This window comes from Salmo trutta, chromosome 7 (genome assembly GCF_901001165.1).
Source record: "Salmo trutta chromosome 7, fSalTru1.1, whole genome shotgun sequence".
Lineage (NCBI taxonomy): Eukaryota > Metazoa > Chordata > Actinopteri > Salmoniformes > Salmonidae > Salmo > Salmo trutta.
In genome coordinates this window covers 41,480,808-41,502,927 of record NC_042963.1, presented here as the reverse complement: position 1 = coordinate 41,502,927, position 22,120 = coordinate 41,480,808, and the positions used below count along the sequence as shown (strand labels likewise).

The following is a 22,120-nucleotide window of genomic DNA, read 5'->3' as shown; positions in this document are numbered from 1 at the left end:
AATCAGACCTTCATGGTTGAATTGCTGCAAAGAAACCACTACTAAAGGACTAAAGGACACCAATAAGAAGAAGAGACTTGCTTGGGCCAAGAAACATGAGCAATGGACATTAGACCAGTGGAAATTTGTTCTTTGGTCTGATGAGTCCAAATTTGAGATTTTTGGTTCCAATCGCCGTCTTTGTGAGACGCGATATGGGTGAACGGATGATCTCTGCATGTGTATTTCCCACCGTAAAGCATGAAGTAGGAGGTGTTATGGTGTGGGGGTGCTTTGCTGGTGACACTGTCTGTGATTTATTTAGAATTCAAGGCACACTTAACCAGCATGGCTACCACAGCATTCTGCAGCGATATGCTATCCCAGCTGGTTTAGGCTTAATGGGACTATCATTTATTTTTCAACAAGACAATGACCCAACACACCTCCAGGCTGTGTAAGGGCTATTTTACCAAGAAGGAGAGTGATGGAGTGCTGCATCAGATGACCTGGCCTCCACAATCCCCCGACCTCAACCAAATTGAGATGGTTAGGGATGAGTCGGACCACAGAGTGAAGGAAAAGCAGCCAACATGTGCTCAGCATATTTGGGAACTCCTTCAAGACCGTTGGAAAAGCATTCTAGGTGAAGGTGGTTGAGAGAATGCCAAGAGTGTGCAAAGCTGTCATCAAGGCAAAGGGTGGCTATTTGAAGAATCTCAAATACATTATTTGTTTAACACTCTCTTTTTTTACATTTATTTAACTAGGCAAGTCAGTTAAGAACAAATTCTTATTTTCAATGTCGGCCTAGGAACAGTGGGTTAACTGCGTTGTTCAGGGGCAGAACAACAGATTTGTACTTTGTCGGCTCAGGGATTCGATCTTGCAACCTTTTGGTTACTAGTCCAACACCCTAACCACTATCCTACATGAATACATGATTCTGTGTGTGTTATTTCATAGTTTGGATGTCTTCACTATTATTCTACAATGTAGAAAATAATAACAAAAACTCTTGAATGAGTAGGTGTTGTAAAACGTTTGACCAGTTAGGGTATGTTAGAGATTTGGTCTTAAAAAGGAAAATTCCACTCAAAAACAATGTTTTGGAATTGTTTTCATTAGTCCACTGCTGACACATGTCATCATGTCAGTATCTTACGATGCCAAGATGCCAAAATGCTACTGGCGGAATTACCGTTAGGCATTAGAGGCAATTGCCTCAAATCATCAAGGGTCCTCAACAGCTGGGCATAAAAAATATAATAATAAAACAATTATAATAATTTCTCTGCTTGAAGCACACCCATTCTCCGCTTGAGGCATAATAAAAAAGCAAAAAAGTTAAATCCCCATCAAAATCTGTCTGTTTAAGCTAGAGATATGTTTTTTTTTGCATGGGCTGCGTTTCAATCCACCACATTTGTGATGTTGGCCTTGCGCATCTGCGGTGGAAGGTGGCAGAGCTATAGCAGTGTTTTTCAGACCAGGAGATATCTCGAAAATCGGTCTCGTCATCAAAATATCTGTACCGTCAGAACAAATGAATATGACTCCTCTATGGAGAGAGAGATGAGACTCACGAACACAATGGTGTTCTCCGCGACACGTCTGAAAATAACCCGGTATCGGGCAAAAAAATTATGGAAGTAAATAGCGCATTTCTACAGGTAATTCCACTGTAAACTTTTTTTTTTAGCTTTTTTCTATTTCTCAGATATAGGACAGACGTTTCAAAACATACTTCCTTTTTATTCAATGTTTTACTATCCTTACTTTCATGTATGAATCTGTTATTCAATGCATTTCTATGGGTTAATAGCTGTAAGGCCAAATTCAATGTTTCACATTTTTTAAATATATATGTTTTTATACCACCTGGGGTCCTAAAATTCTAAATCAAATAGCTAAATGATCCTTTGTATGACCATCTTAAAACAATTACATATGTTAGCTTAGTAGTTGTCCCGCGTTGCGACTCCTCCAAAATCAGGTCACTGTCACCCTTCCCTTGAGAGGTCTGGAGAATTTGTATTGAAAAAATTGTTTAAATGGTCCTCTGGCTCCCAGTGGCAAGATTTTGATTGAATGGTATATTTTAAGAACCCTCCCCCCACATACCCGTTGGTGCTACGAGTTCTGTTACTCACTGTTTTCAGACAGAGAGTTGTTCCATATGCTATCAGACTCCTCTGATAATGGTTCCTCGGCGTACACATCACGGACAAACTGAAATGGTCCACTCACACAGACAGTGTGTTCTTCAGCAGGCTGCAGAAATGTGGCTTGTCTCCAAAAACACTCACAAACTTTTACAGATGCACAATCGAGAGCATCCTGTCGGGCTGTATCACCGCCTGGTACGGCAACTGCTCCGCCCATAACCGGAAGGCTCTCCAGAGGGTAGTGAGGTCTGCACAACGCATCACCATGGGCAAACTACCTGCCCTCCAGGACACCTACACCACCCGATGTCACAGGAAGGCCAAAAAGATCATCAAGGACAACAACCACCCTGTTCACCCCGCTATCATCCAGAAGGCGAGGTCAGTACAGGTGCATCAAAGCTGGGACTGAGAGACTGAAAAACCGCTTCTTTCTCAAGGCCATCAGACTGTTAAACAGCCATCAATAACATTGAGTGGCTGCTGCCAACATACTGACTCAAATCTCTAGCCACTTTAATAATTACAAATTTGATGCAATAAATGTATCACTAGTAACTTTAAACAATGCCACTTTATATAATGTTTACACACCCTACATTACTCATCTCATATGTATATACTGTACTCTATACCATCTACTGCATCTTGCCTATGCCGTTCGGCCATTGCTCATCCATATATGTATATGTACATATTCTTATTCATTCCTTTACACTTGTGTGTGAAAGGTAGTTATTCTGAAATTGTTCGATTACTTGTAAGATATCACTGCATGGTCGGAACTAGAAGCACAAGCATTTCGTTACACTCGCATTAACATCTGCTAACCATGTGTATGTGACCAATAAAATTTGATTTGATGGCACGGGGCTGGGGGGGGGCTGCTGCTTTATGGGCCCCCCAACAAACTTTGCTATTTTCTTTGTTTTGTAACTCATGTTGTACATAATGTTGCTGCTATCGTCTCTTATGACCGAAAAGAGCTTCTGGACATCAGAACAGTGATTACTCACTTCGAACTGAATGAAGATATTTTCTTTAATGAGTCTTACGCAAAGGATATACTGCTTGTCGAGACAAGACCCAAATTCCCGTCATCCGCGTGAAGAAAAGACAGAGAAAAAGGGGGAGGAGGGCGAGGTGTCTTGTAAGAATTTGCCAACGACTAGGAAAACCACCACTACCCTCCGTATTATTGGCCAACGTGCAAACATTGGAAAACAAACTGGACAATCTACGATTAAGACTATCCTACCAACGGGACATTAAAAATTGTAATATCTTATGTTTCACCGAGACGTGGCTGAACGACGACACGGATAATATAGAGCTGGCTGGCTTCTCCGTTCATCGGCAGGACAGGGTAGCTACGTCTGGTAAGATGAGGGATGGGGTGTGTGTCTATTTGTCAATAACTGCTGGTGCGCGATGTCTAATATTAAAGAAGTCTCGAGGTATTGCTCACCTGAGATAGTGTGATATACAGCGTATCATGAGGGATTCTATCTACCAAAAGAGTTCTCATCTATATTATTCATAGCCGTCTATTTACCACCACAAACCGATTCTGGCACTAAGACCACACTCAATGAGCTGCATAAGGCCATAAGCAAACAAGAAAATGCTCATCTAGAAGCTGTGCTCCTAGTGGCCGGGGCCTTTAATGCAGGCAAACCTAAATCTGTTTTACCTCATGTGCAACCAGAGGGGAAAAAAACATAAAAACTCTAGACCACCTTTACTCCACACACAGAGACGCATACAAAGCTCTCCCTCGTCCTCCTGATTCCTGCTTATAAACAAAAACTAAAGCAGGAAGTACCAGTGACTTGCTCTATACGGAAGTGGTCCGATGAAGCAAATGCTAAGCTACAGGACTGTTTCACTAGCACAGACTGGAATGCATTCCGGGATTCACCCAATGGCGTTGAGGAGTATACCACCTCAGTCACCGGCTTCATCAATAAGTGCATCAACGACATCTTCCCCACAGTGATCGCACTTACATATCCCAACCAGAAGCCATGGATTACGGGCAACATCCGCACCGAGCTAAAGGCTAGAGCTGCCGCTTTCAAGGAGCGGGACACTAATCCGGACGCTTATAAGAAATCCCGCTATGCCCTCAGACGAACCACCAAACAGGCAAAGTGTCAATACAGGACTAAGATTGAATCCTACTACACCGGCTCTATTACGGACTACAAAGAGAGACCCAGCAGCGAGGTGCCCAGTGACTCGAGTCTACACATTTCTTTAGTAAAATACTGCCATCGTCTTCAAGGCAGAGGACATGTTTGTGTAGCCCATGTATCTGATGCTGTCTGGACCAAAAGATTATTGCATGTCATACTATTTTTTTGGCCAGACAGCATCAGATACACGGGCTACATATTGTAAGACAGAGGGGGCTGTCTCGCTCGCTCGGATTGTTCCAAACGTATCGCACCAGTTGACAAACAACAAAATCTCCATCTGGCTTTCTTCACATTTACCCAAGATCATCTGTACAGTAAGTGTACTTACAAATGACACAGACAAATATGTTTGCTCTGATCAAACCAATGAGTTTATCAGGCTCTGCTGAAGGCGTCTTATGCCAAAAAGCAAGCCTGTCTGTTTGGTCCCATGAATAAAAACAAAGATCTATGCAGAGACAGAGTCCTCCTTTAGTTTTTTCTGGGATAGTCACCTGTTGAAGTGTCCTAGGCTAAGGAAAACTTTTTGGGATAATCAAGTCCCTCACTTGAGCGACTGATTCCCCTTTCTGTTCAAGCTAGGCTGAAGTGCTTTTGGGTAACGCAATAATGACAAGCAGTACAGTGTAATTTGGAGGCGAAAGAAACGCACACCTATTTAGGCGAGGTGCTGGCTAGCGATGTAGAACACTTGAAAAAGTAAAGGAGAACTGCACACTCCAGGAGCTCAGATGCAATAATTTAATAACCAACGTTCGACAGATGATTGAAGCCAGCTTGTCTGTCGAAACGTTGGTTATTAAATTATTGCATCTGAGCTCCTTTCTTTTTCAAGGAGTAGAGTGCATCATGGAAAATTAGGTGACCTTGGCTACAGCACACATCCGACATTTCTATTCACTTTACACAACATGTTGTTTCTGACATCCGGATCAAATCAGATTTACGCTTTAATGATGACTGAATAGTGGGCTCAAAGTACTGTTGTAGCCACAAAAACGTATCTCTTGAGATTAAAGTTGAACAAATTTAAAGTCCTTTTCCAGTCAGTATGCGCTTTGTCTACACATACAGTGCATTCGGAAAGTATTCAGACTCCTCACATTTTGTTACGTTACAGCCTTATTCTAATATGGATTAAATTGTTTTTTTCCCTCTTCAAACTACAAACAATAACCCATAATGGCAAAGCAGAAACAGATTTTTATAAATATAAAAATAGGTTTTTAATATATTAATATAAAAAAAGAGTATTCAGACCCTTAACTCAGTACTTTGTTGAAGCTATCTTTGGCAGCAATTACAGCCTTGAGTCTTCTTGGGTATGACGCTACAAGCTTGGCACACCTGTATTTGGGGAGTTTCTCCCATTCTTCTTTGCAGATCCTCTCAAGCTCTGTCAGGTTGGATGGGGAGCGTCGCTGCACAGCTATTTTCAGGTCTCTCCAGAGATGTTTGATCAGGTTCAAGTCCAGGCTCCGGCTGGGCCATTCAAGGACATTCAGAGACTGTCCCGAAGCCACTCCTGCGTTGTCTTGGCTGTATGCTTAGAGTTGTTGTCCTGTTGGAAGGTGATCCTTCGCCCCAGTCTGAGGTCCTGACAGGTTTTCATTGCTCAGTTCACGCCACGGTTCCCTCAATCCCGACTAGTCCCTGCCGCTGAAAAACATCCCGACACCATGATGCTGCCCCCACCATGCTTCCCCGTAGGGATGTGCCAGGTTTCCTCCAGACATCTCACTTGGCATTCAGGCCAAAGAGTTAAATCTTGGTTTCATCAGACCAGAGAATCTTGTTTCTCATGGTCTGAGAGTCCTTTAGGTGCCTTTCGGCAAATTCCAAGTGGGCTGTGCCTTTACTGAGGAGTGGCAACCGTCTGGCCACTCAACAATAAAGGCCTGAGTGGTCGAGTGCTGCAGACATGGTTGTCCTTCTGGAAAGTTCTCCCATCTCCACAGAGGAACTCTGGAGCTCTGTAAGAGTGTTCACCTCCCTGACCAAGGCCCTTCTCCCCCAATTGCTCAGTTTGGCCAGGCGGCCAGCTCTAGGAAGAGTCTTGGTGGTTCCAAACTTCTTCCTTTTAAGAATGATGGAGGCCACTGTGTTCTTGGGGACCTTAAATGTTGCATACATTTTTTGTACCCTTCCCCGGATATGTGCCTCTCAGAGCTCTACGGACAATTCCTTCGACCTCAAGGCATGCACCATCAACTGTGGGACCTTATATAGACGGGTGTGTACCTTTCCAAATCATGTTCAATCATTTGAATTTACCACAGGTGGACTCCAATGAAATTGTAGAAACATCAAGGATGATCAGTGGAAACAGGATGCAACGGAGCTCAATTTCGAGTCTCATAGCGAAGGGTCTGAATACTTATGTAAATAAGGTTTCTGTTATTTTTAGAAAAAACTGTTTTAGCTTTGTCATTATGGGATGTTGTGTGTAGACTGATGAGGACAATATTTTTACTCAATCCATTTTAGAATAACGTAACGTAATAAAATGTGGAAAATGCAAGGGGTCTGAATACTTTCCGAATGCACCGTATGTTTTCCAAGTGGTGGCTATCCCTATACAGAGCCACACAGTCAGTCCATAGTGTTCTCATATAAATCAGCTCACCTGGAGGCTAAAGAAAATAAGTGGAATCTCACTCCGGCTGAGTTGAGTTGGCGACAATCACGTTTGTTCTCCTACCTGGAGTTATTGAATACAGTTTCTCAGAGAACAGAAGTCTTTGTCAGCATGAAAATTAACCCTCCCAGGCTTGGTACCAGTCATTGGCTGTCATTGGCTTGCCAAAAGCTTCCCTAAACGCACTGGAGGTTGCAAATGAGCTGGTCGACACAATTACCCCATCCATATTTAACAGGCAGGGCTTTGGAAAGATTGATTTTGCTGATGCTACTTTTTGTCTATGCTATTATTTTGTTAGAGCTTAAATCGCAACTTGGCTGTTAGCTGAGTAAACATTTTGCATGAATGTGTGGTTAATCCCCTATAAAATATCACTGTACTGTAACGAGTTGGGTTCATCATACTTTATTTTAAATGTGAACCAGCAAAAAACAATAAACAATACAACGAACGAAAAGCTATGCGTGCAAACACATGCAACACAAAGACAAGATCCCACAACTGACTGTGGAGAAAAAGGGCTGCCTAAGTATGATTCCCAATCAGAGACAACGAATGACAGCTGCCTCTGATTGGAAACCATACTCGGCCAATAAAGAAAAAACAACATAGACATACAACACATAGAATGCCCATCTCATGTCACACCCTGACCTAACCAAACAGAGAAAAACGACTCTCTCAGGTCAGGGCGTGACATGTACAAATTGTGAAGTTGATCCCCAAGAAGTAAACTCACTTGTTTTCTACAGAGAAGTGAGAATATAGGTTACTTTCGCATTATGTTTTAAATTAGCCAAATTTCCTATCACACACAGATGGACAACTTCCCACGGTCTGTGTGAATCCTCCCCTTTTAGACAATGACAGTCACAGTCACACATCTTTGTTGTACTGCATCTCCGAGGAGAAAAGTAAATAGGCACAGTGAGTAAGAAAGACATTCAGCTCTTACCACTGTCCAGGTGGTTAGACTTGATGATTTTCTCAGAGTATTCCGATATACTGGAACATTCAATCTGGGGAAAAAACAAAACAAAAATCACTTCAAACATTTTGACACTGATACCACTTATCACCAAGGTAAACGAATGAACTGAAAAAGACTTAACCTCTCTTGGGGAGGTGGGATGCTAACAGCCAGTGAAAAATCAGAGCGCCAAATTCAAAACCACAAAATGTCATAATTCAAAGTTCTCAAACATACGACTATTTTACATCATTTTAAAGATACACGTCTCCTTAATGTAACCACATTGTCCGATTTCAAAAAGGCTTTATGGTGAAAGCATAAAGTTGGAACTGTCCTAACATAATCTAACACAAGAAAAACCACACAGCCATTTTCCTTGCAAGGACAGGCGTCACAAAAACCAGAAAACCAGCTAAAATTATGCACTAACCTTTGACGATCTTCATCAGACGACACTCCTAGGACATCATGTTACACAATACATGCATTTTTTGTTCGAGCAAGTTGATATTTATATCCAAAAACAGCCTTTTACATTGCCGCGTGATGTTCAGAAAATATTTTGCCTCCAATACTGCCGGTGAATCAGCACAACAATTTACAAAAATACTCATCATAAACGTTGATAAAATATTAAACTGTTATTCAAAGAATTATAGATGAACATCTCCTTTATGCAACCGCTGTGACAGTTTTCAAAAAAGCTTCACGGGGAAAGCACACTTTGCAATAATCTGAGTACTGCGCCATTTTGGAGTCATCTAAAATCATAAATAGCATTAGAAATATTCACTTACCTTTGATGATCTTCATCAGAAGGCACTTCCAGGTATCCCAGGTCCACAATAAATTTAGTTTTGCTCGATAAAGTCCATAATTTATGTCCAAATACCTCCTTGTTGTTAGCGCGTTCAGTAAGCTACTCCAAGTGTAGGAAGCGCGGCCAAAATGTCACGACGAAAAGTCAAGAAAAGTTCTATTTACGTTCGTTCAAACATGTCAAACGTTGTATAGCATCAATCTTTAGGGCCTTTTTAACTTAGAACTTCAATAATATTCCAACCGGACGATTCCAATGTTTTGAAAAACATTTTGGAACACAGCTACCCCTCACGCCAACTCGCGCCAATGAACTCATGTGCTTTCCTGAGTCAACAACTTCCAACTTCCTTTGTTGGCTCTCTGTTCACCATAGACGCCTCAAACAACTTTTTAAAGACTGTTGACATCTAGTGGAAGCCTTAGGAAGTGCAAAATGAACCCTAAAGTCACTGTGTGTTGGATAGGCAATCACTTGAAAAAACTACAGCCTCAGATCCTCCACTTCCTGGTTGGATTTTTTCTCAGGTTTTTGCCTGCCATATGAGTTCTGTTATACTCACAGACATCATTCAAACAGTTTTAGAAACTTCAGAGTGTTTTCTATCCAAATCTAATCTAATAATATGCATATTCTAGTTCCTGGGCCCGAGTAGTAGGCCGTTAAATTTGGGTACATTTTTCGTCCGGCCGTGAAAATACTGCCCCCTACCCAAGAGAGGTTAAGAATGACACTTGTGCATCAGATGTGGATGATGAGTGGATGACATATCAAATCAAATCAACAGGCATAAGCTACGGACAATGAACACAATTGCATATTAATCAATGGCAATTTGAATGCACAAAGATACCGTGACAAGATCCTGGAGGCTTGTCGTGCCATTCTTCTGCCGCCATCACCTCATGTTTCAGCATGATAATGGACGGCCCCATGTCACAAGGATCTGTACACAACTCCTGGAAGCTGAAAATGTCTCAGTGCATACTCACCAGACATGTCTTGAAGAGGAGTGGGACAAGAGCGCACTGTATCTGTGACCAACTGTCACGACTTCCACCGAAGTCGGTTCCTCTCCTTGTTCGGGCGGTGCTCGGCGGTAGGCGTCGCCGGTCTTCTAGCCATCATCGATCCACTTTTCATTTTCCATTTGTTTTGTCTTGTCTTCTCACACACCTGGTCTCAATTTCCCTCATTACATGTTCTGTATTTAAACCCTCTGTTCCCCCCATGTCTTTGTGCGGAATTGTTTATTGTTAATGCATGTGCACGTTTTCTCTGGTGTGCAACAGGTTTTGTACCCATTTGTTTATTGTTCTGGTTTCCGGTGGTTTTATGAATAAAACTGCTCCGTTGATTACCCAGTTTTGCTCTCCTGCGCCTGACTTCCCTGCCACCAGTTACGCACTCCCTTACAGAATTCCGCACCACTAATGGAGTCAGCAGGAGCAGGTGCCCCTGGTATAGGGGTGGAGGAGCGCGTCCGATGCTACACCATCTTGGCACCGCCATGGACCGCGTTGTCCAAACAATGGACCGCTGGGAGAGACAGGGAGTTGTTCCAGCGCCTCCACCAGCACAACCGAGGTCTCCACTACGCGCCCCTCCTTCTCCTGGTCCCAGTGGGATTCACCTCGCCCTTCCCCGGGAATATGACGGGACGGCTGCACGCTGCCAGGGGTTCCTGTTGCAGCTCGAACTATACCTGGCAACCGTCCACCCGGCTCCTTCGGGCCGTGAGAGGGTGTCCGCCCTCGTCTCGTGCCTCTCTGGGAAAGCCCTGGAGTGGGCCAACGCCATGTTGGGAGAGGGAGATGCGGCGTTGGACCATTTCGAGGAGTTCACCCGCCGCTTCCGGGCAGTCTTCGACCACCCGCCTAAGGGTAGAGCGGCGGGTGAGCGCCTCTTCCATCTGAGGCAGGGGACTAGGAGCGCTCAGGAGTTCGCCCTGGAGTTTTGGACCCTGGCCGTTGGCGTGGGATGGAAAGACAGGGCCCTGATCGACCATTATCGTTGCAGTCTGCATGAGGACGTCCGTCGGGAGTTGGCCTGCAGAGACACCACCCACACCTTCGACCAGCTGGTGGACCTGTCCATCCGGCTGGATAACCTGCTGGCTACCCGCAGACGTCCAGATCGGGGTCTGTCGGTTCCATACCCCCGCACCACCTCTCCGATACCCATTGAGCTGGGAAGTGCGGTGCGCAGGGAGACCGGAGGAGGTTCCAACTCGTGCACCATCTGTGGCCGCAGAGGTTACACTGCCGGTCGGTGCCGGGTTGGTTCCTCTGGTGATCGAGGCAGCAGGCAGGGCACTCTGGCGTCACCCCAGGTAAGCCGGCAGCATTCTCACCCAGAGCCCTCTGTGCACATATGTTTTTGTATGTTACTTTTTCCGAGTTTTCCCCGCATAAGGTACTCGTCGATTCAGGCGCGGCTGGGAATTTAATAGATACATTGTTCGCCCATAGTTTAGGGATCCCCATTGTTCACGTGGCTGTGGCCTTCCCCGTTCACACCTTAGATAGTCGACCATTAGGGTCAGGGTTGATTAGGGAGGCCACCGCTCCTCTGGACATGATGATGCAGGGGGTCACAAGGAGAGAATTAGCCTCTTCCTAATTGACTCTCCTGCGTTTCCCGTGGTGCTAGGCCTACCCTGGTTAGCTTGTCATGACCCCACTGTTTCTTGGCAACAGAGGGCTCTCACGGGGTGGTCGGGATGGTGCTCAGGGAGGTGTTTAGGGGTTTCCGTTGGTGCTACTACAGTGGAAAGTCCAGACCAGGTCTCCACCGTGCGCATTCCTCCCAAATATTCCGCCTTGGCTCTCGCCTTCTCTAAAAAAAGTGTGTCTCAATTACCACCTCATCGTCGGGGGGATTGTGCGATAAATCTCCTGCTAGAAGCCGCACTTTCCAGGAGTCACGTGTATCCCCTGTCACAGGCGGAGACGGTGGCTATGGAAACATATGTCACTGAATCCCTGCGTCAGGGGTTTATTCGGTCCTCTACTTCACCCGCCTCCTAGAGTTTCTTTTTTGTGAAGAAGAAGGAGGGAGCTCTGTGCCCGTGTATTGACTATCGAGGCCTGAACCAGATCACTGTGAGGTATAGCTACTCACTACCGCTCATAGCCACAGCGATTGAGTTAACCTCTCTAGGGCCAGTGGAACGATTTCGTCCCACCTACGTAACAGCCAGTGGAATCCCGTGGCGCGTTATTGAAATACCTTAGAAATGCTATTACTTCAATTTCTCAAACATATGACTATTTTACACCATTTTAAAGACAAGACTCTCGTTAATCTAACCACACTGTCCGATTTCAAAAAGGCTTTACAACGAAAGCAAAGCATTAGATTATGTCAGCAGAGTACCCAGCCAGAAATAATCAGACACCCATTTTTCAAGCTAGCATATAATGTCACATAAACCCAAAACACAGCTAAATGCAGCACTAACCTTTGATGATCTTCATCAGATGACAATCTTAGGACATTATGTTATACAATACATGCATGTTTTGTTCAATCAAGTTCATATTTATATAAAAAAACAGCTTTTTACATTAGCATGTGACGTTCAGAACTAGCATACCCCCCGCAAACTTCCGGTGAATTTACTAAATTACTCACGATAAACGTTCACAAAAAACATAACAATTTTTTTAAGAATTATAGATACAGAACTCCTCTATGCACTCGCTATGCAATATTCTAAGTAGATAGCCCGGCATCACAGGGCTAGCTATTTAGACACCCACCAACTTTAGCCCTCACCAAAGTCAGATTTACTATAAGAAAAATGTTATTACCTTTGCTGTTCTTCATCAGAATGCACTCCCAGGACTTCTACTTCAATAACAAATGTTGGTTTGGTTCAAAATAATCCATAGTTATATCCAAATAGCGGCATTTTGTTTGTGCGTTCAAGACACTATCCGAAAGGGTAAAGAAGGGTGACGCGCCCGACGCGCTTCGTGACAAAAAAATTCTAAATATTCCATTACCGTACTTCGAAGCATGTCAACCTCTGTTTAAAATAAATTTTTATGCAATTTTTCTCGTAAAAAAGCGATAATATTCCGACCGGGAATCTGTGTTTTAGTACAAAGAGAGAGAAAATAAAAACATGGGGTCGCCATCGTGCACGCGCCTCAGTCTCATTGTCCTCTGATAGACCACTTACCAAAGGCGCTAATGTTTTTCAGCCAGGGGCTGCCTTGACATCATTCAGCTTTTTCCCGGGTTCTGAGAGCCTATGGGAGCCGTAGGAAGTGTCACATTACAGCAAAGATCCTAAGTTTTCAATAAAAAGAGTCAAGAAGCCCAAGGAATGGTCAGAGAGGGCACTTCCTGTACAGAATCTTCTCAGGTTTTTGCCTGCCATATGAGTTCTGTTATACTCACAGACACCATTCAAACAGTTTTAGAAACTTTAGGGTGTTTTCTATCCAAAGCCAAGAATTATATGCATATTCTAGTTTCTGGGCAGTAGTAATAACCAGATTAAATCGGGTACGTTTTTTATCCGGCCGTGTAAATACTGCCCCCTAGCCCTAACAGGTTAATGCACGGGGCGCACTTCTAACCTGGTGCGTATCCGGGAGGGAGACGAGTGGAAGACAGCTTTTAGTACCACCTCAGGGCACTTTGAGTACCTCGTCATGCCGTACGGGTTGATGAATGCACCGTCAGTCTTCCAAGCCTTTGTAGACGAGATTTTCAGGGACCTGCATGTGCAGGGTGTAGTGGTGTATATTTATGACATTCTGATATACTCTGCTACACGCGCCGAGCATGTGTCCCTGGTGCGCAGGGTGTTTGGTCGCCTGTTGGAGCATGACCTGTACGTCAAGGCTGAGAAATGCCTGTTCTTCCAGCAGTCCGTCTCCTTCCTAGGGTACCGCATTTCCACCTCAGGGATGGAGATGGAGAATGACCGCATTTCAGCCGTGCGTAATTGTCCGACTCCCACCACGGTTAAGGAGGTGCAGCGGTTTTTAGGGTTTGCCAACTATTACCGGAGGTTTATCCGGGGTTTTGGTCAGGTAGCAGCTCCCATTACCTCACTGCTGAAGGGGGGCCCGGTACGTTTGCAGTGGTCGGCTGAGGCGGACAGGGCTTTTGGTTACATGAGTGTTCTGTTTACCTCGGCTCCCGTGCTGGCCCATCCGGATCCCTCTTTGGCTTTCATAGTGGAGGTGGACACGTCCGAGGCTGGGATAGGAGCTGTGCTCTCTCAGCGCTCGGGTACGCCACCGAAGCTCCGCCCCTGTGCCACCTTCTCGAAGAAGCTCAGCCTGGCGGAGCAAAACTATGACTTGGGGGACCGGGAGTTGTTGGCTGGCTGTCGTAAAGTCCTTGAAGGTGTGGAGACATTGGCTTGAGGGGGCAAAACACCCTTTTCTCATCTGGACTGACCACCGCAATCTTGAGTACATCCGGGCAGTGAGGAGACTGAACCCTCGTCAGGCAAGGTGGGCCATGTTTTTCACCCGTTTTGTTTTCACCCTGTCCTACAGACCAGGCTCCCAGAATGTGAAGGCAGACGCACTGTCCCGGCTGTATGACACAGAGGAGCGGCCCATGGATCATACTCCTATACTTCCGGCCTCCTGCCTGGTAGCGCCGGTGGTGTGGGAGCTGGACGCCTGCCCAGAGGGAAGCTACACCCCTTACCCGTTCCACAACTGCCGTGGTCGCACCTGTCGGTGGATTTCCTTACCGATCTCCCCCCTCACAGGGTAACAACGCGATCCTGGTCAGTGTGGATCGGTTCTCTAAGTCCTGCCATCTCCTCCCTCTGCCCGGTCTCCCTACAGCCCTACAGACTGCGGAGGCTTTGTTTACGCACGTCTTACGGCACTACGGGGTGCCTGGGCATATTGGGCAGGTGGAGAGAGTAAACCAAAATGTGGGCAGGTTTCTGCGGTCTTATTGCCAGGACCGGCCAGGGGAGTGGGCGGCGTTCGTGCCCTGGGCCGAGATGGCACAGAACTTGCTCCGCCACTCCTCCACTAACCTCTCTCCCTTCCAGTGCGTACTGGGGTACCAGCTGGTTCTGGCGCCTTGGCATCAGAGTCAGACCGAGGCTCCTGCGGTGGACGACTGGTTCAGGCACGCGGAGGAGACATGGGAAGCTGCCTGTGTTCACCTTCAGCGGGCTGCGCTGTGCCAGAAAAACAGCACAGACAGTCACCGCAGTGAGGCCCCGGTGGACCGGGTCTGGCTCTCGACCCGAAACCTGCCCCTCCGCCTGCCCTGCCGGAAGCTGGGCCCGCGGTTTGTGGGGCCATTTAAAGTCCTGAGGAGAGTGAACTCGGTTTGTTACAGGTTACAGCTTCCCCCCGATTACCGAATTAACCCCTCGTTCCATGTGTCTCTCCTCAGGCCGGTGGTGGCTGGCCCGCTCCAGGAGTCTGAGGTGTGGGAGGTTCCTCCACCCCCTCTGGACATCGAGGGGGCCCCGGCGTACTCCGTTCGCTCCTTACTGGATTCAAGGTGTCGGGCGAGGGGCCTTCAGTACCTCGTGGAGTGGGAGGGGTACGGTCCGGAGGAGAGGTGCTGGGTTTCGGTCGAGGACGTGTTGGACCCTTCAATGCTGCAGGAGTTCCACCGTCTCCGTCCGGATCGCCCTGCGCCTCGCCCTCCGGGTTGTCCCCGAGGCCGGTGTCGGCGTCAAGGGGGGGGTACTGTCACGACTTCCGCCGAAGTCGGTTCCTCTCCTTGTTCAGGCGGCGCTCGGCTTCGCCGGTCTTCTAGCATCATCGATCCACTTTTCATTTTCCATTTGTTTTGTCTTGTCTTCTCACACACCTGGTCTCAATTTCCCTCATTACATGTTGTGTATTTAACCTCTCTTCCCCCCATGTCTTTGCGCGGAATTGTTTATTGTAAGTGCATGTGCATGTTTTCTCTGGTGCGCGAAGGGTTTTGTACCCATTTGTTTATTGTTCTGGTTTCCGGTGGTTTTATGAATAAAACCCAGTTTTGCTCTCCTGCGCCTGACTTCCCTGCAGCCAGTTACGCACTCCCTTACACAACAGATGCATATCTGTATTCCCAGTCATGTGAAATCCATAGATTAGGGCCTAATTAATCTCCTTACATGAACTGTAACTCAGTAAAATCTTTGAAATTGTTGCATGTTGCGTTTAGTTTTGTTAAGTATACATCGCTACCTCAATTACCTAGTACCATTGCACATCGACAGTACTAGTACTTCCTGTATATAGCCATGTTATTTTTACTCCTTATTATTATTATTCGTTATTCACTGTATTGTTTCCTTGTGTCACTATTACAATTACATTTTGTATCTTAACCTTTAACTCTGCATTGTTGGAAAAGGATCCGTAAGTAAGCATTTCACTGGTAGTCTACACCTGTTGTTTATGAAGCATGACAAATACAATTTGATTTGAAGTCTTCTTCAGTAGAGTTGTAATAACAAATAATAGAACAGTCTGTCCTTTCCTGTGTTCAGCTGTCAGAGCTGTTTTCTTCAGGTAATGTAAAGTTTTATTTAACTAGGCAAGTCTGTTAAGAACAAATTCTTATTTACAATGACGGCCTACACCGGCCAAACCTGGACAACGCTGGGCCAATTGTGCCCTGCCCTATAGGACTCCCAATCACAGCCGGTTGTGATACAGCCTGGATTCGAACTAGCACTGAGATACAGTGCCTTAGACTGCTGCGTCACTCGGGAACCCAAGTTCAGCAGAACCTGAAGAACCTCTCTCCCACTTGCCTTCTCTATCTCTCTGTTCTCTCTCCCTTTCACACTCACACAGAGCACAGCGAGTTAGGCGTCTCAATATAATGTCACATTTTCACACCTTGCTCTCTGCCTGCATAAAAAAGCATCTCTCCCCCTGTCAGTGGTACTCTGCCTCCCTGTCTGGCTTTCACCATGGCCACACTGTAGGGGGCTGAGGCCCAGTCTGGAACCCCACCAGGAGAGCCCAACAGCTACTTATACACGTTTTTCTACTATGAAAGCACTCATCCATCAACTGTGGAGACTTCCATTGAAAGCCTTCACATTAATAAAGCAGGCCCCGGGACACAGTCATACTGATCAATATTGAACTTTAAAAGTGTCAGGATTCTGCAGGTATCGATTTTTCCTCCATGTATGCTCCACAGCCTACTATGGGTGTGTATGTCTGAGCGGTACAAGGGGAATCATGCTCTACACCACCCATGTGTTCTCAATCAGGAGTCTCTCTGTAATGGTCTCTGGAAAACAGAGAGGACAGGGCAACAGGGTGGAGCTGGCTAATGCTTGGGCCCTTCGTAAAGCCAGGGTAGAGGGACCCAGCTGAGGCCTGCCCGCTCCGTGCCTCGCTGTTCTATGGCTGTCACCTGGGGCATACCTGGCCCTCTACAGCCCAGTGCCCATGGTCATCTGCCAGCCTGCCACCACATCTGTTCCCCAAGGCCTGACCTGCTGTATAACGGCATGTGGAGGAGAGTATGCCATTGAAGATGTGTAGCGTGTGTGTGTGTGTGTGTGTGTGTGTGTGTGTGTGTGTGTGTGTGTGTGTGTGTGTGTGTGTGTGTGTGTGTGTGTGTGTGTGTGTGTGTGTGTGTGTGTGTGTGTGTGTGTGTTGGCACCGATTTCTCCACTTGCCCAAGACGTGGACATATAGATCACCCACAGAGATCTATATGCCCCTCACATCTCTCAGCTCTCACTGGTGCCAGGAGGCATCACTACCTATCACCCACAGAGATCTATATGCCCCTCACATCTCTCAGCTCTCACTGGTGCCAGGAGGCATCACTACCTATCACCCACAGAGATCTATATGCCCCTCACATCTCTCAGCTCTCACTGGTGCCAGGAGGCATCACCACCTATCACCCACAGAGATCTATATGCCCCTCACATCTCTCAGCTCTCACTGGTGCCAGGAGGCATCACTACCTATCACCCACAGGCAGTCACACAGCTCCTCCTACCTGGAGATAGTCTCCCATAGTCACACAGCTACCTCTTAGGAATAACTTCTACTAGGTAGGCTTTAAGGCAGGCAAACATCTGCATAAGGACTGTTAAACTATTCAGTGTGAAGGACTTACAGTAGCATGGATGTCATCACTGCTGTAGTTGGGTGTGATTTTCCTGTTAATTAAATTCCTAGACTGTGGCTTATCAGTTCAGCAATGGTGATACAGGATTTTACTCCAATTGTGTGATTTAGAGAGTCTACCACTGCTTAGGAATGATCCTCCATTTTGATACTGGGATGTCAGGTTTGATGTTCTGTATGAAAGGTCTTTGATCTGTTTTTTTATAATAACATTAGATGTTCCTTTTCTCTGTGAAAGACTACATCTCTCTGACAGGGTGATGTTCTGTATGGGAGAGTTCAGAGTTGGCCTCGAGCCCAGATCTGTTCTCTGGGGTTTGTCTCTCTGGTGGAGTCTAAGTGATGGATCTGATAACGGCATGGCCCCAGAGCTCACAGTGAGAGCATAATAAAACCAAAGATGGGAAACTGCATATAGGTTGCAGTAGAATATAGATGGGAAATCAAAACCAATATAACAGGAAAATAGAATGACGGATGGAACGATATAGTTGCAACTTGCAGGCAGTGAGAAGTTAGTGTTGCACAGCCTCGGTATTGGCAGAATATTTGTCCAAATTCACACACACACACAAAGACAGTCTGGGGAGAGCGAGCAGATAGGTTTCAGGCTAGGTTTCACAGCATTTCCTGATGCTGTCAGTCGCGATGGTTCTGCCTGATAACACTCTAGTTTGAGACCGGACAGGGCGCATAGAGGGAGAAAGCTTTTCTTACCCCATACACGTGCTTGGCTCCCGCCTTGGCTGCAAACATGGACAGGATACCAGTCCCACTGCCCACATCAAGGACGATCTTGTCTTTAAACGCGTGCTTGTTGTGGTACATGGAGTTTCTGTAGGTCAGCGTCCTCACTTCGTCCTTCAGCATCTCCTGCTCAGTGAAAAATGATTGATGTCAGGGTGGAAGACATCCAAATCTCTTTCAACTGTGTATCAAGGTGAATAACAAGGTGTTTTTCTTATCAAAGCTATATTCATTTCCATGACAATTACATTTCTTTGATGTATTAGGATCCCCATTAGCCGACACCAATGGCGACAGCTAGTCTTACTGGGGTCCGATATATAAACGAAAAAGACATTACAGACAAGACTTTACAATTGACATACATTTAAAAACATGAACATATAGTGTGTGCGTGCATCTATCAGTTACATATACATGTCAGTACATACACACAACAAGTAAGTCACAATGTGAAAATAGATTTAGTGTAGTATGGATAAAAATTATAATGCCACAGGCTATGTAGATATTAATCTGCAGTAATCCTACCCTTCCATTTCAGACTGGTACAGTGAAAAACAATGCGTTACTGCATATCCCTCTTAAGTAATTTCAGCCATTCTCTCTCTTTGACAGAAACACTCACAGAGCAGAAATGATTAAAACCCACCTGACTTACATTCTAAAAATGTCACAGAACAAACCTCATCTCACAGGTCTAACTTGAAAGATGCTCTGCACCCTTCTGACATCTTCCTCCCTTACTCCCTGAACCACAGTACATCTCTGGGGATGAGATGCAGTACTGTGATGTGTTCTAAAGTGGGCCAGTCTATTGTGGCACCAACTTTACATACCGTCATTTCCGGACTATTGAGCGCACCTGAATATAAGCCGCACCCACTGAATTTAAAAAAATATATTATTTTGAACATAAATAAGCCGCACATGTCTATAAGCCGCAGGTGCCTACCGGTACATTGAAACAAATGAACTTTACACAGGCTTTAACGAAACATGGCTTGTAACAAAAAAATAAAACATTTGCAGTAAGCTTTAGTTGTCTTTTTGCACTGAGTCAATTCCTCACGCTGCTGTTTCCAACGTCTTATCATCGACTCATTAAGACCAAGCTCCCGTGCAGCAGCTCTATTTCCTTTTCCAACAGCCAGATCAATCGCCTTCAACTTGAAAGCTGCATCATATGCATTTCTCCGTGTCTTTGCCATGATGAAGGTGACAAAATGACTACCGTAATCAGAATGATGGGAAGTTTGAGAGCGCTCGATTTAATCTAAACAGTAAACAAAAAAGTTGTTTGACCTTAACCCGTTCGGCAATTTCATTGGTCTAATGAAAGCTTCATGCCGCCAAAAAACTGAGCACGTCACAGAATGTGGTTTTTTTTTGGAAAAAAAAATTGAAAGCGGGAAAAATCCATATATTAGCCGCATCATTGTTTAAGCCGCGAGGTTCAAAGCGTGGGAAAAAAGTTGCGGCTTATAGTCCGGAAATTACGGTAGTCATGTAAAGACACAGTAGGTAAGAAGTGGGCCTGTATTTACATGGTATCTCAAAGTAGGAATAATAATCACCATAATATAGAGTAGGAAGGCTCATCTAAACTCAAGCAACCCCCCCCGTCTAATCTTTTGCTGATCCTAGATCAGCACTAGCACTTTGAGATGCTTGATACATACAGCCACAGGGCAGCCCTACCTCATGGATGCCAAAGTGGGCATAGGAGTCAAAGTAGTAGTCCCTGGAGGTCATCTCCTCAGGGTTGAGGAACTTGGCCATCTTTCCCCGGCCAGGGCAGCTGGTCAGGGAGGCAGCGTGGGGCGTATGGGGTGGCTGTGGGACATGGTGGATGGAGGGCACAGGCTTGGGCAGCGAGGTTGGCTGCACGCGCTGAGACTGGATGATGCGGATTGGCTGCGGCTGCTGCTGTTGCTAAGGGTTGGAGAGAATGGTAATACACAATAAAGACTTCATGGGGTGGGGGCAGATTTTTAAAAGTCAAGTCTTCCATAGAGAAACAGTGGGTGAAGGGCATACTGAATGATGATAAAACTCAAAAACCCAATGAATTGACCCTGTGAAAACATAACACTGTTTGCATTCACCTCACAATCTGCGGGAAGCTTAGATCTTGCAGACGTTTATATTCTTTGCTATTTTCATCTCTCAGCTCCCATTAGCTTTCCGATGGTGCCCCAGAGGTGAGTTCACAGAGCCTATTCGCCTAGACAACGATAACAGTATTGACAGGAGGTCTGTACAAAAAAGTATGAAAATGTATGCTCTCACTACTGTAAGTCGCTCTTGGTTAGAGCGTCTGCTAAATGACTAAAATGTAAATGTTACATTTCTGTCTGTATGTCTGTCTGAGGAAAGCAGAAGATACATAATTCTACACAGGTGTGCCTGTAAAACTCTGATAGTCACCTGCAATGAATGCTGGGAGAGCAGAGAAAAGCCTGTCTGATCAGCCCATAGCTCAGCAGGAGAAAAATGATCCAAAATGATCCCTTCTGGACATATTATCAGAGGACAGAGGGGGAACAAAATCTAATGTGAGCATTCAACACAATCCATTTGTTCTATTCCCCAGTGCACATACATCTTAAGATTTAGACTTCACTCTCATGGCTGTCAGTGATATTGATCTGGTCTTGTTAAAATAAATAAGTGCTTCTCCTCTGTCTTGTGCTTTCAGCAGCCAATCTGACTGTGCAGCTTTGTCTTTGTCCTTGTTTTCTTTCGTAATGGGGATGGTCTAGCAGCAGGGGACTGAGCAGGCATCTATATGGGTACTGCAGTAATGTTTTTTTCACCACAATTTTTTATTCCTCAAACTTTTACTCTCATGCAGAAAATACTACAATTGCCATGTTAAGCACATCTAAAGAAAACAGCAGCCTTTAGCCGCTGCCAGTGAATTGCCAAGCTGAGATACAATGGTATTATCTATTTACTGATGTTCCATCAGGAAATGACACACAATGAGTGCAATTCACGTCATGTTAAATATGACAGCGCATCCCAAAACAGCAGGGAATATTTTACTCTGGAACATCCACAAGAATAGAATAAAACTCCACTACTTTCTATCTGCTAAAGTTCAGTGAGTTGTATTGTTCTGCAATGGACCTCACTCTCTGAATGAATGTTAATTGGAGACACTAATTAAATAAATGCTGAGATCCTTCCCTAAATCTGTTAGAGCTGCTGTGCTCAACATCAGATGCCTGAGAAGAATGTTCCAGGGTATATAGCACAGACTCAGAATGCAAGAGCGGAATGATGGGTCCTCTTTGTGTGAAAAGGGGAACTTGCAATCTGACCAGGGATGTTCTCTTGATTAGTGAGTGAATTGGACCATTTTCCTGTCCTGCTAAGCATTAAAAATGTAATGAGTACTTCTGGCTGTCAAGGAAAATGTATGGAGTAAAAAGTACATAATTTTATTTAGGAATGTAGTGAAGTAAAAGTAGTCGAAAAT

The 22,120-nt window shown here is 45.3% G+C and overlaps 1 protein-coding gene across 3 annotated transcripts in view; it reads right to left on the bottom strand.

The window, feature by feature from the left end:
• Positions 1–22,120, bottom strand: part of LOC115197411 (protein arginine N-methyltransferase 8-B) — a 53,380-nt gene that overhangs the window by 29,505 nt on the left and 1,755 nt on the right. For 2 of the 3 annotated variants that reach the window (XM_029758908.1, XM_029758909.1), the window contains exons 2-4: positions 20,335–20,568; positions 18,604–18,759; positions 7,945–8,008 (exon numbers count right to left, since the gene is read on the bottom strand). In XM_029758908.1, coding sequence (XP_029614768.1) covers positions 7,945–8,008; positions 18,604–18,759; positions 20,335–20,568 — 454 coding nt within the window. Of the gene's footprint in view, positions 1–7,944; positions 8,009–18,603; positions 18,760–20,334; positions 20,569–20,741; positions 20,871–22,120 lie in introns of those variants that run through there. The other variant, XM_029758910.1, reaches the window with a different exon arrangement.